This window comes from Megascapheus bottae, chromosome 8, assembly GCF_031878675.1.
Source record: "Megascapheus bottae isolate mThoBot1 chromosome 8, mThoBot2.hap1, whole genome shotgun sequence".
Taxonomy (NCBI): domain Eukaryota; kingdom Metazoa; phylum Chordata; class Mammalia; order Rodentia; family Geomyidae; genus Megascapheus; species Megascapheus bottae.
The window spans coordinates 68446664-68461154 of record NC_143516.1 but is presented as its reverse complement, the minus strand read 5'-3'; the positions used below and the strand labels follow the sequence as shown (position 1 = coordinate 68461154).

The window sequence follows — 14491 nt, the reverse complement described above, 5'->3', positions numbered from 1 at the left end:
AATTCCCTCTGGGCAGTTTTTTTTTTTTGGTGGGTCATGGGGCTTAAACTCTGGGCCTGGGTGCTGTCCCTGAGCTCTTTAACTCAAGGCTACCACCCTATCCTGGGCATAGGCAATTCCCCTGAGTTCTTCAGCTCAGGGCTACAGCCCTACTCTTTGAGCCACAGCTCTACTTTCTGTTTTCTAGTGATTAATTGGAGATAAGAGTCTCATGTCTTCAGTGCCCTGTCTGGCTCTGAACCACAATCCTCAGATCTTAAGTCTCCTGAGTAGCTAGGATTATAGGAGTAAGCGACCCTGCCTGGCTCTCTGTGCAATTTTAAACTCCCATTTTCTGTATGGGGAACAGGAAATATTTCTTTTTCTACTGCTCTTAATTTTAGCCTTGTTATACCAAAATTAATCCTTGCTTAAACTTATTTTGTATATATATGTGTGTTTGTGTGTACACCTGCATGTGAAAGAGAAACAGAGTGGCTATCTGCAGCCATAAAGGGTAAATGTTTCAAAGTAGGGTAGAAGTATCTCAGAGGTATTCAAGATGCCTCACTGGGCTGGGGAAAGGGAAAGACCTATTACAATTTCTATCTATGCCATTTCTAATATAAAAGTGAAATAAGGGGGCAGGAGTTTGGCCTAGTGGTTAAAGTGCTTGCCTAGCATGCATGAAGACCTGGGTTCGATTCCTCGGTACCACATATAGAAAAAAGCCAGAAGTGGTGCTGAGGCTCAAGTGGTAGAGCTCTAGCCTTGAGAAAGTCCAAGGACAGTGCTCAGGCCCTGAGCTCAAGCCCAGGACTGGCAAAAAAAAAGAAAAAAAAAAGTGAAATAAGGGAGGGAAATGGGGACAAAAACATAAGAAGGGATATCAATGTGTGAAGTAATGCACCTTCTATCTGGCGAGTATAACTGTACCCCCTTTATACATTGAAATAAAAAATTGTTAAAAAAAGAGAAATGAAACTATTGATATTTAACATATAGGCTGGCCCTTGTGGCATATTTTCCAATTCAGAGGGGCTAATAATGGTATACTGGTCTGTGTGTTCTCAGTGTTTTAAGGCCGACTCTGCAGTTTACAGTATGTACCTACTTAGGTGGCTTTTTTTTGTCAGTCGTGGGACTTTAACTTGATTTGGGCATTGTCCTTGAGCTCTTCAGCTCAAGGCTATTGCTCTGCCCCTTGAGCTACAGTGCCACCTCACAGACTTTAGTGCCCAGGCTGGCTTTGAACTGCAATGCTCAGATCTCAGCCTCCTGAGTAGCTAAGATTATAGGCATGAGGCCCTGTGAGCCACCATGCCCGTGCCCAGTGTAAAGGTCTATTCTTGTTCCTTTTGATCCATCTTCATACATTAGATGATAGCTCGGTGCATAGAAAATGTTCAGTAACTTTTTTTTATTAAATTGGGTTTTTGAAAGCATTACCCATATTTGCAATAGAAGTATATATGTGTGTATATATGGTATAGCTACCCTATGTATCAAGACACCCTGAATAGGCAAGCTATGTCTTGTATCTTCCAAATAAATTCTACAAAAAAAAAAAAAAAAAAAAAAGTACCAGGAAGCTTGTATAAGGGGGAATGGATGAATGAAAAAGGGAGCAAGGCCGGGGGTGGTGGGGTGGTGGCTCATGCCCTAGCTACTCAGGAGGCTGGGATCTCAGGATAGTGGTTCAAAGCCATTCAGGCACTAAAGTTCATGTGACTCTTATCTCCAATCAATCACCAGAAAACCAGAGGTGCTGTGGTGGCTCAAGGGGTAGGATGGTAGCCTTGAGCTGATGAGTTCAGAGACAGCGCCTAGGCCCAGAGTTCAAGCCCTAAGACCAACAATAAGAACCAAAAAAAAAAAAAAGAAAAAAAGAAAAAGGGATCAGAGACAAACACAATACACAATGTGATAAAGGAAAAGGGAAATGAGTGTGAAGGGAGAGTAGAAAGGACGGAGGAGAATGATGGAAAGAGTGACTGGATACTTAAGCTGGTCACGGTAAGTTGTATCCCCTTTGTTTGATGGTTATGCTAAACTGTATCTTCCTTGAACAATCTGAAATTCAGAGGAAAGAAAACCAAACAACTGGTAACACTTAAATAACTGTACCAAACTGGCAGGTGGCTCACACCTGTAATCCTAGCTACTCAAGAGGCTGAGATCTGAGGATCAAGGTTCAAAGCCAGCCCAGGTACAAAAGACCCTGAGATTCTTATCTCCAATTAACCTCTGGGAAATGGGAAGTGGGGCTGTGGTTTGAGAGGAAGGGCAGTAGCCTTGAGCTGAAGAGCTCAGGAACAGTGCCCAGGCCCAGAGTTCAAGCCCCTTGACCCACCCAAGAAAAAAACAAATTACCTCCCCCCAAAAAAACCCCAAACAAACTGTACCAAACACTTAAAATGTATCAACTTTTAAAATAAATAAAATCCATACCTGAGTTTTTAATGATGAAAGAATATATTCTTTTTCAGAAGAGGAGATTGTCTTGTGAGTTTCTGGTGTATCACTAACTAGCCAGATCCATAAAATAAACCAAACTATTCCAACCAAACCTTGAAATAGAAAAACAATAGTAAAGCAAAATAAGAATGTCCCAACAGCCATTTTTGTATGTCTTGAAATAAAATCAATTATTTTAACAGAGTAATTGCTATAATGTATCTCCATACATTTTGAAGTAAACAACTTTTTTTTTTCCAGTCCTGGGACGGCCAGTACTGTGCCACTTAGGTCACACAGCGCTGCTTCTGCTTTTTTCTGTATACGTGGTACCAAGGAATTGAACCTAGGTCTTCAAGCATTCTAGGCAAGCACTCTACCCCCAGGCTATGATCCTGGCCCTCAACTTTTTTTTGTTGTTGGTTGTGAGGCTTGAACTCGGCCTGGGCGCTGTTCCTGAGCTCTTCAGCTCAAGGCTAATGCTCTACCACTTGAGCCATAGTATTACTTTCAGTTTTCTGGTAGTTAACTGGAGATGAGTCTCATGGACTTTTGTGCCTATGCTGGCTCTGAACCGTGATCCTCAGATCTCAGCCTCCTGAGTAGCTAGTATTACAGGCATGAGCCACTGTCGCCTAGCTTTTTTCCTTTGCTAGTCCTGGGGCTTGAGCTCAGGGCCTACTCACTGTTCTTGGGTTTTCTCAAGGCTAGCACTCTACAGCTTTAGCCACAGCACCACTTATGACTTTTTCTTTGTATGTAGTAACAAGGAATCAAACCCAGGGCTTTGTGCATGTTAGGCAAGCACTTTATCACTAGGGCATAAACAACTCTACCTCCCCCCCCCCCCCCCCACCGCTACCCCTTCAATTCTGGGCCTGGACATTGTCCCTGAGCTCTTCAGCTCAAGGCTTCTGCCCCACCTCTTGAGCCACAGTGTCACTTCTCACTTTTTAGTGGTTACTTGGAGATAAGAGTCTCATGGACTTTGGACTTCAGTGCTTGGGCTGGCTTTGAACCACAATCTTCAGATATCAGCCTCCTGAGTAGCTAGGATAACAGGCGTGAGCCACCACAACTGGCTCCAGTAAACAACTTTTAACTGTATCTACTGAATCTAACTGAATCTACTATCTAAATATTTCTTTTTTTTTTGCCAGTCCTGGGCTTGAGCTCAGGGCCTGAGCCCTGTCCTTGGACTTTCTCAAGGCTAGAGTTCTACCACTTGAACCTCAGCACCACTTTGGGCTTTTTTTTTCCTGTGTATGTGGTACTGAGGAATTGAACCTAGGTCTTTGTACATGCTAGGCAAGCACTCAACCACTAGGCCAAACTCCAAGCCTCCACACCCCCCCTTCTTTTTTTTTAAATTGTGCAGGTCTTAGGGTTTGAATTTGGGGCCTGGGCCAGTACTGTCCTTAAGCTTTTTTACTCCAGGCTAGTGCTCTACCATTTGAGTTACAACTCTAACTATAGTATCTCCCTGAATAACTAGAAATAAAGAGCCTCACAGATTTTCCTGCCAAGCTAGCCTCGAACTGTGATCCTCAGATTTTAGCCTCCTGGTAAGCTAGGATGGAAGGCATGAGTCACCAACAATGGGCTAAAATGCATATTTTAATTTTAATTTTTGCTAGTCCTGTGGCAACTCAAGGCCTGGGCACTGTTTCTGAGCTTCTTTCACTCAAGGCTAGCCCTCTACCACTTGAGCATAGCAACACTTCTGGCCTTTTCTGTGTATGAGGTAATGAGTAATGGAACCCAGGGCTTCATGCATGCCAGGCAAGCACTCTACCACTAAGAAGCCACATTTCTAGCCCTAAGATACATATTTTTATAATACCCAAGACTGCAACTTCAGATAGTGTGACATTTAAGTCCAGGATTTAAGAACTGTTTCTACTGAGAAATATACCAAAACTAACATTATGCCACCTCTCAGCTAGATCTTTTTAACTGTAACAACCTGAAAAACAAGTTACCAGAGATTTACAACTTTGTGGTTTAGGAGATTACTTCAGTGGGTCAGTGATATATTATACATACTATATGTATATTGATCAACAATTATTTTTTGGTATTTTATAAAATATAAATTTTAAACTTACCAAAAAAGTAGAATACATAAGTCCAATTCATATAGTAGCAAATTAGTCCAGAAAGAGGAAGTGAAACTACTGTTCCCAGCTGTGCTCCTAGAAAAACATAGAAGACCATAAATTTTAGGAGGAAGATGAGCAGAGGAGGCACATCCCTATTGCCCCAGAGGACTGGAACAGCTGATGAAGAACAGGAAGACATACTAAAATATGAAGGAGATGCAACAAGTCACAAGCATTAAATATATGAAACATATACATTAGTATAGTTACATTAGTTCTGTTGATGAGGTATAATATGAAACAGGATGTGAGCAGTCTGTAAATGCTTGCTGTTCTGAGGTACTCGGTTATAGAAATCCGGGAGTTTGGGGAAAAGTTCAAGGATGGTCTGTAAGCTTGATAGACAAAGCCTGACATTGCAAATTGGTTGAAATAAGAAGGAAGCTTTTGGTAATCTTCCTCCAGATTATAAACAATTGCCACAGAAACAAAAGAAAAAAATACATTTTAACTATCAAACAGAGATATCTTAGTAAATGCAATGGGAGCTAAACTGACGAGTCATGATTTCCAATTTCAAGTTTTAGTCCATATTAAAGACAACAATAAACAAGCAATCATAACAAGTTAGGAAGTGTGAAGAATCACAGAAGGACAGCCATGGCTCATGCCTATAATCCCATCTATTCTGGAGACTGAGACCTGAGCCAGCCAGGGCAGGACAGTCCGTGAATCTTCGATGCCCTTATACTGGTACCAAGAAAAAACGCTGAAGGCATGGTTCAATGGTAGAGTGCCTGCCTAGCAATTATGAGGCTCTGAGTTTAAACTCCAGTACCAAAAAAAAGAAGAAGTCACAGAATATCATAGAATTAATACAGGAGACATCATCTCTTACCTTCAGAGGTGAGGAAATGATACACAGGAGCAACTAGACTTTGAAACAGGTATGGTTCATAGAAACAAAGAGAGAAAAAGGGAGTGCAGTCTGACAGAATGAATAATGGAATGGCAATAGGAAAGCAGAGTGGGTCTAAGCACTTCACTCTGGGGGAAGGAAAAAGATAGAAGATACAGCTAGAAAATAGGCTGAGTGGCTTTTGAGTAAGTAACTTCATACCAGGCACTGTGCACAAGCTCTAGGCTAGCTGCAAGGAGGTAGCGAAGACTAAGCAATCTTGACCGCTCTGGGTTCAGATTTTATTCAACAGGTAAAGGGGAAGGTCCGTTTGTGAATTTATCATCAATGTCTCACATCAACCTCACATGAGCAAGAATGTTTTTACAATGAAATTGAGCCAGATGCTGGTGGCTAATGCCTGTAATCCTAGCTACTCAGGAGACTGAGGTTTTAGGATCCGGTTCAGAGCCAGCCAAGGCTGCAATGTCAGTTTGACTTATATCTTCAATTAATCATCAAAAAGCTGGAAGTGGGGGCTGGGAGTTTGGCCTAGTGGTAGAGTGCTTGCCTAGCATGCATGAAGACCCGTGTTCAATTCCTTGGTACCTCAGACTTAGAAAAAGCCGGAAGTGGTGCTGAGGCTCAAGTGGTAGAGCTCTAGCCTTGAGAAAAATCCAAGGACAGTGCTCAGGCCCTGAGCTTAAACCCAGGACTGGCAAAAAAAAACAAAAAAAACCCAAAAAAAACAAAAAAACTGGAAGTAGAACAGTGGTTCAAGGACCGGGAGTTTGGCCTAGTGGTTAAAGTGCTTGCCTAGCATGCACGAAGACCCGGGTTCGATTCCTCGGTACCACATACATAGAAAAAAGCCGGAAGTGGTGCTGAGGCTCAAGTGGTAGAGCTCTAACCTTGAGAAAGTCCAAGGACAGTGCTCAGGCCCTGAGCTCAGGCCCAGGACTGGCAAAAAAAAAAAAAAAAAAAAAAAAAAGAACAGTGGTTCAAGTGACAAAGAACAAGCCTTGAAGAAAATCCAGTTATAATGTGAGACACAGTCTTAAAAAGCCCAAAGCCACAACAACATCATCATCATCATCAACACTTTTCCTAATTTTTACCCGTATATTGGGAGGAGGTGTGGAATCTTCACTACAGACATTAAGGTCTGATAGGATATGGCTTGTGTTCATTTCAATAGCTTTTATCTTCTGCCATTATCTCCTTTATTCATTATCTTCTTCTAGCCAACCACAATGATTTTTCTTTGAAAAATTTTGAACTCTTTTGTTATTTTAAGAGCTCAAATTTCTTTGAATGCTTAGATTTTAAGAGTCCTTGTACATGAGAGTCCTTGTATGTGCTATTCTGACTGGCTGGAATGCTCTTCTCTCTGTTCTTTGCATGACTGATTTGTTCTTATTCTTCAGATTATAACCTAAAAGTTACCACTGAGAGGCCTTTCCCAACCACTGCAATTAAAATTAGTCAGGTGGAACAGGGACCTGAGGCTGGCCTGTCCCAGTAATCCTAGCTACTTGGGAAGCTGAGAGAGGAAGAAGGCTTGAGGCCAGCTTGAGCAGAAAAAGTTTGTAGCACCCTCTTCTCAATCCAGAGCTGAGTGTGGTGTTCCATGCATGTCATCCAGGCTATGCAGAAGGCTGGTGTATTGGGAGGCTCATGGCCCCAGGCCAGTCCAGGCATAACACTCTTTCAGATCACATCTCAATAGAAGCTAGAGCACAGTGGACTGTGTCTGACATTCCAGCTTTAGTGAAGCACAAAACTGGAGACCTATAGTTCAGGCATGTGCCTGGGCTGAAGCAAGGCCTTGTCTCAAAAATAAGCAGTGCTAGACTGGATGTATGGCTCAAGTACTCACATAGCAAGTACAAGGTCCGAACTCATAATCCAGTAAACAAACAAGAAAACAAGATAGACATAAAACAGGACTGGAGGTGTGGTTCAACCTAGAGAGCCAGCTTAGCAAATGTATGGTCCAGAGTTTAACCCCTATACTACCTTCCTCTTTTCTCACCCCTTTAGTCAGATGGAGCCAGGCATGGTGGTATATGTCAGAAATACTAGCATTTGGGAGGATGAGGAACAGAGGTTTGAGCTGAAGGCCAGACTGGCTACGTAGTGAATCTTAACCTAGGTTATGTATTTACACTCGATCTCTCTCAATACGAAACAAACAGGGCTGGGAAAGTAGGCCTAGTTTCATGCCTAGCATGCATGAAACCCTGGATTTGATTACTTGGTACCACCACATACACAGAAAAAAACCAGAAGTGATGCTGTGACTCAAGTGGTAGAGCATGAGCCTTGAGAAAGCTCAAGGACAGTACCCAGGCCCAGGCCCCGAGTTCAAGCCCTAGAACTGGTGGAAAAAAAAACAAAACCCCAAAACAAGGGCCGTGGGTTTGGACTAGTGGTAGAGTGCTTGCCTAGTATGCACAAAGACCCGGGTTCGATTCCTCGGTATCACATACACAGAAAAAGCCAGAAATTGTCCTGTGGCTCAAGTGGCAGAGTGCTAGCCTTGAGGAAAAAGTCCAAGGACAGTGCTCAGGCCCTGAGTTCAAGCCCCAGAACTGGCAAAAAATAAAACAAAAACAAAAAACAACTACCCTCTCTTCTATCCAGTAAAAATAAATAAAAAACAAAAAATTAGTCAAGTAGAAATGCTTCCATTTACTAACCAGAAGGCTATAAAATTTTTATGTAACCTGGCAAATTTATAATTCACATACAGAAAACTCATGTTGGGCTGAGAGCATGGCTTAATGGTAAAGTGCTTACCTAGAATACATGAAGCCCTGGGTTCCATTCCTCCTTACCATATACACAGAAAAAAGCTGGAAGTGGTTCTGTGGCCCAAGTGGTAGAGCATTAGCCTTGGGAAAGCCCAAGGACAGTGCCAGGCCCTGAGTTCAAGTCACAGGACTAGCAAAAAAATAAAAAAAGAAAGAAAAGAAAGCTCATGTTTTCTTACCTGTAGCTCAAAATGATAACAAATAAATGAGCAGAAAAAAGGTGAATGAAGAGGAGAGGAGAGGGCTAAAGGATATATTCATTCCGTAACCACATTAGAAGCCACAATTTAAGGAAAAAAAATGCAATTCCTCCTTCCTTTCTTTTATTAAAAACAACAACAACAACAATAGCATTCTCAGGCTGTGATATAGCTCAAGAGGCAAAGCACTAGCCTAGTAAGTGTAATGACCTAGGATCATTCCAAGCACAAAAAAAAACCAACCCCCCCCAAAAAATACATAAAAAAAAGAAAAACAAAGCCAAACCCATCAGTCTTTATAACCACTATTTGAATAAATAATATAGTTGGAAATAAAATTGGGAAAATGATACTAGGCAATTAAAATACACATTACTGTATGTTGCTGAGTCAGGAAAAGACAACAATGTGGTGGCTTCATTTGTAAGCCTAGCTTCTCAGGAGGCTGAGATCTGAGGATAACAATTCAAAGCCAGCACTAGATAGGAAAGTCTGTGAGATTTTTTTTTTTTTTTTTTTTTTTTTTTTAAGGTCATGGGGCTTGAATTGGGCCTGGGCACTATCCCAGGGTAGGCTATCTCCCTACCCACACTCCCAAGCCACACTTCCCTGTTTTCTAGAGGTTAACTGGAGATAAGAGTCTCAGGTCCTTTTATGCCAGGGCTCGCTTTGAAACTTGATCATCAGACCTCAGCCTCCTGAGTAGCTAGAATTACAATTCTGAGCCACCATGCCAGCACCCAGCTGTGAAACTCTTTTTTTTTTTTTTTTTTGCCAGTCCTGGGCTTGAGCTCAGGGCCTGAGCACTGTCCTTGGACTTTCTCAAGGCTAGAGCTCTACCACTTGAGCCTCACCTCAGCACCACTTCCGGCTTTTTTCTATGTATGTGGTACTGAGGTATCGAACCTGGGTCTTCATGCATGCTAGGCAAGCACTTTAACCACTAGGCCAAACTCCCGGCCCTCAGCTGTGAAACTCTTATATCTCCAATTAACCACCAAAAAGCTAGAAGTGAGTTAATTGGTAGTTAAGTAGAAGGCATGAGTCAAGTGGTACTGACAACCTTGAGTGAAAAAGGTTGTCAGTGTAGGACAGCATCCAGGCCAACTTCAAGTACCAAGCACAAAAAACGGAAAAAGAAAGGAAGAAAGATGAATAATGAAGTTATACCTTGTAAAATTTATTTTCTTCCAAAGGAGTCACCAATATTCCATGATTCTGGCAGGAAGACACTGATTTTTCTTCCAATGTTGGTTTATATATAATATATTATAGCAAAATCTTATAAGAATAGTTACCTTACCGGCATATGAAATGCTAAGAAGCTTGCTTCTTTCAAGAGGCGGAGCCCAAGAGGACCACATGGCATGCATAGCTGGAAATGTAACACCCTAAAGAGGGGAAAGAATACTGCTGATGAAATACAAGCAAGTTTTGCTAATGATTTAAATTGACTATTTTGTTACAAAATAATTTTCTGGATAAAAATCAAACCAGAAGCTGGGTACTGGTGGCTCATGCCTGTAATCCTAACTACTTAGGAGGCTAAGATTTGTGGATCATGGTTTAAAATGGAGCTGTGGCTCAAGTGGTGGTGCTAGCCTTGAGTGAAAAAGTCAAATGAAAACATACAAGACTCTGGCTTCAAGCCTCACCATTGACACTACTGAAAAACAGAGAGAAAGAGAGAGGGGGGGGGAAGGTGGGGAGAATGGGAGATAGGTGGGGGGAAGGATGGATGGGGATTCAGTCAGTGTTTATGCATAGCCTTATTGATAGTCTTGTGGATGCCAATTACTGATCTGAAGAGTTAACAGAACATGGAAGAAAGGAGGTCCACAAAGACTTGATAGATGAGGAGACTCCCACAGGACAGGAACACAGAATGGATCTGAAGCCAGGTATAGTGGCTCACACATGTAATCCTAGCTATTGGGCAGGCTGAGATATGAGGATGGGCAGTTCAAAGCCAACCTGGGCACTAAAGACTGTGAGACTCTTATCTCCAATTAATCTCTAGAAAACAGGAAGTAGAGCTGAAGCTCCACGGGTAGGGTGGTAGCCTTGAGCTGAAGAGCTCAGGGACAGCACCCAGGCCAAGTTCAAGCCCCACGATCAGCAAAAACAACAAAACAACAACAACAAATCAGGTAAGATGCTATCTTGCCTAATTATTATAAAGATCAAAGGGCCATTTTCACTCTAGAGAAGGTCAGTTTGCAATCTATTAAAAGTATATTCCTTTCCTATCATTTTCATTGTGAACAGAGTGAAAAGCAAATGCTTTATAATACTTTGTACTTTCAACTGATCCTTTAAAAAATAAAAAGGAAGGGTCAGGAGTTTGGCTTAGTGGTAGAGTACTTGTTTAGCATGCTCGAAGACCCAGGTTCAATTCCTCAGTACGACATACATAGAAAAAGCCAGAAGTGGTGCTGTGGCTCAAGTGATAGAGTGCTAGCCTTGAGGAAAGCCCAAGGACAGTGCTCAGCCCCTGAGTTCAAGCCCCAGGGCTGGAAAAAAAAATAAAAAGGAAGTTGGGTGTCACCGTGGCTCACACCTATAGTTTTAGCTATTCAGGAAGCTAAGATCAGAGGATCATGGTTGGAAGTAAGACTGGCCAGAAAGTCCATGGAATTCTCATTTCCAATTAACCACTGAAAAAGCCTGAAGCTGTGGCTCAAGTCATAGAGCACCAGTTTTGAGCAAAAAAAAAAAAGCTTAGGGATAGTACCCAGTCCTTAAGTTCAAGTTCCAGGACTGGCATGAAAAACAAGAGAAAATAAAATAGCCAGGTGCCAGTGGCTCATGCCTATAATCCTAGCTACTCAGGAGACTGAGAGCTGAGGATCTAGGTTCAAAGCCTCTTATTTCCAATTAACCACCAGAAAACCCGAAGTGGATCCATGGCTCAAAGTGGTAGAGCGCTAGCCTTGAGCTGAAGAGTTCAGGGACGGTGTCCAGGCGCACAGAGTTCAAGCCCACAAAGGACAAAATACATACATACATACATACATACATACATACATACATACACACACATACAAAAAAATAAAAAGAAATACCAGTGAGAGGCAAAGACCATCAATTTAGGCTATATTGGTAACTGATGAATCATTACAGAGTCAAGAAATTATGCTGTGGAAACTGCTATTCTAAATCCTGGGGGAATAGAGGTATATTTACAATAAATCAGATAATAAAGATGGACCATGCTGACCTCCGTTTGTGGATGAAGCATGTGATACATAGTGGAAAAATGATGAAAGCTGAGAGAACCTCTGTGTAAACACAACTTCAAGTTAGAAAAAAAGTCACCTGTGATCAACAGTAGTGATATAAACAGTAAGCTATAATGTTAAATTAGTTTCATAAACAGAAAATTACAATATGACCCAGGACTTGGATCAAAGGAAAATAGAGTACAAACAAATACATTTTATTCCCTCAAGGACAAGAACAACCTGGTACTAGAGGGATAGTTTTATTTTGTAATTGGGAATGGTTTAATTATAGACTTTTATTGATAAGGACAGAATAAGAACATTTGGGTGAAACTGGGTGCCCGTGGTTCATGCCTGCAATCCTGACTATTCAAGAGGTTGATATCCTAGGAACATGGTTTAAAGCCAGCCTGGCCAGGAAAAGTCTGTGAGGCTCTTATCGCTAATCAACCAGCAAAAAAAACAGGAAGTGGCATAAGTGGTAGAGTAATAGTCTTGAATGAAAAGGCTAAGGAATAGCATTCATGCACTGAGTTTAGTTCAAGCCCTAGTTAGATGTGCCTATACACATCAAAACAAAACAAGACCTCTCGAATAAATGATAAAACTTGAAAGTATTTGGCAATTTTCAATGTATGCTAGTAACTGTTAAAACACGGAAGATCTATATCCATCCTATGACCAAGGATGGGCAAGTATTTTGTTTCCAATTTTTTTGGGGGGCCAATCCTGGGGCTTGAACTCAGGACCTGGGCACTGTCCTTGAACACTTTTTTTGCTAAAGGTTAGTGCTCTGCCACTTAGGCCACACAGCGCCACTTCTGGCTTTTTCTATGTATGTGGTACTAAAGACTTAAACCGGAGTCTTTGTGCATGCTGGGCAAGCACTCTACCACTAGGCGACACTCCCAGCCCCTAAGTTTTTTTAATTTGCATTTTTTAATTGATACTTTAAAGGTGAGGTACAAATGGTAGTGAGTACATAGGTAATGAGTACATTTCTTTTTGGACAGTGTCACCCCCTTCCCTTGACCTCTCCCAGGATTTCCCTCTCATTTTCACCCACAAATTGTATAGTTCATTTTCAACATATTGTCTTGTCTAGTACCACTGCTGCACTTGTTCACCCATTTTCCTCCATTTCTGTATCACCCCTTGCCCTCCCAAAGACAGATAAATGAACAAACAAGACACAAAAACAACACAGAGAAAAACCCTCTTGTTTCCATTTCCTGGAATTCATTTTGATATGTTCTTTTATAAGATCAGATACATAGATATTGTGCTTCTGTATTCTTCTTCTGGGAGTATTCTTCTTTGGTCTCACTGTGTGTGAAAGCCTACAGTTCTGTACAATTTATCATGTTCCAGTGTACCTTAGATCTAGCTTACTATATAATTTTCTTTCTTTTTTACCAGTCCTGAGGCTTGAACTCAGGGTCTGGGAACTGTCCCTGAACTTCTTTTGCTCAAGGCTCCCATTCTACCACTTGAACCACAGTGCCACTTCTAGCTTTTTTTTTTTTTTTTTTTTTTTGTGGGTCATGGGGCTTGAACTCTGGGTTTGAGAGCTGTCCCTAAGCTCTTCAGCTCAGGGCTAGCAACCTACCTCTGGGCCTGGGCATTGTCAACTCAAGGCTCTTCAACTCAAGGCTACGGTCCTACCCTTGAGCCAAGCCCTACTTTCTAGAGGTTAACTGGAGATAAAGAGTCTCTGGTCCTTTTGTGCTAGGGGTGGCTTTGAACCCTGATCCTCAGATCTTAGCCTCCTAAGTAGCTAGGATTACAGGCGTGAGCCACCACTCAGCTAATTTCTGGCTTTTTCTGTTTATGCGGTACTGAGGAATCCAACCCAAGGCTTCATGCATGTAAGCACTCTACCACTAAGGCACATTCTCAGCTGCCCCTTTTAATTTCTATTCTGAGTAAAAGTCTCTTGAGCTGCCTCATTATGTAGCCCAGGCAGTGTTCTATCTCGAGATCTTCAAGCACCCAACTACCTAGGAGTACAGTTTTCTATCACCACGCCTAGCTTCAGCTCCATTTTTTTTTTTTGTCAGTCTTGGGGCTTGAACTCAGGGCCTGGGCAATATCCTTGGACACTTTTTGCTCAAGGCTCCCCGTTACTTGATCACAGCATCACTTCTGCCTTTTTCTGACTATGTGGTACTGAGGAATTGAACCTAGGGCTTTGTGCATGCTAGGTGAGCACTCTACCACTAGGCTATGTTCCAGGCTCCTAAGTCCAATTTTTAAAATTCCAGCTTAGTGGTTAGGATTTATACTAAATCTTGTTGTTAAGATACAGTAGGATTATTACTCAAATTCTGATTTTCTGTCTGTAGCTCATGTTCTGTTCCACATAACATAATACAATACCACCCAGAGTGAACTTCATGCTACATGCCAGAGATAGAAGTCATCATGCTTGAGGTGAGGAAATGAAGACAGCAAAATGAACTAATGTCCAGTTTTCATAGGGAGCCATTTAAAGTTACAAATAAAAAAAGAGATCCTTATTTAAAGATGTAGGTACATAAAAGTAGGGGGGAAAATACGGGAATTAAACAACTTCAAAATAGGGTTGGGGTATAAGTTCATTGGTAGAGTGCTTACTTAGTATGTACAAGGCACTGGGTTTGATCCCCAGCACCTACAATGAAACAAAAACATCTATTAAAAATGTATTAAAAGCCAGGCAAGGTAGCTCACGCCTGGAATCCTAGCTACTCAGGAGGCTGAGATTTAAGGATCGCAGTTCAAAGCCAGCCAGTCTCATTAAAGAATGTGAAACTTGTATCTCCAATTAACCTCT

General features: G+C 41.7%; 1 protein-coding gene across 3 annotated transcripts in view; it reads right to left on the bottom strand.

The window, feature by feature from the left end:
- The window catches only part of Slc17a5 (solute carrier family 17 member 5), a 51007-nt gene that overhangs the window by 19422 nt on the left and 17094 nt on the right, over positions 1-14491 (bottom strand). For all 3 annotated transcript variants that reach the window (XM_090338545.1, XM_090338546.1, XM_090338547.1), the window contains 3 exons: positions 9756-9843; positions 4545-4631; positions 2431-2549 (listed from right to left, as the gene is read on the bottom strand). In XM_090338545.1, the coding sequence (XP_090194671.1) occupies positions 2431-2549; positions 4545-4631; positions 9756-9843 (294 nt within the window). The remainder of the gene's footprint in view (positions 1-2430; positions 2550-4544; positions 4632-9755; positions 9844-14491) is intronic.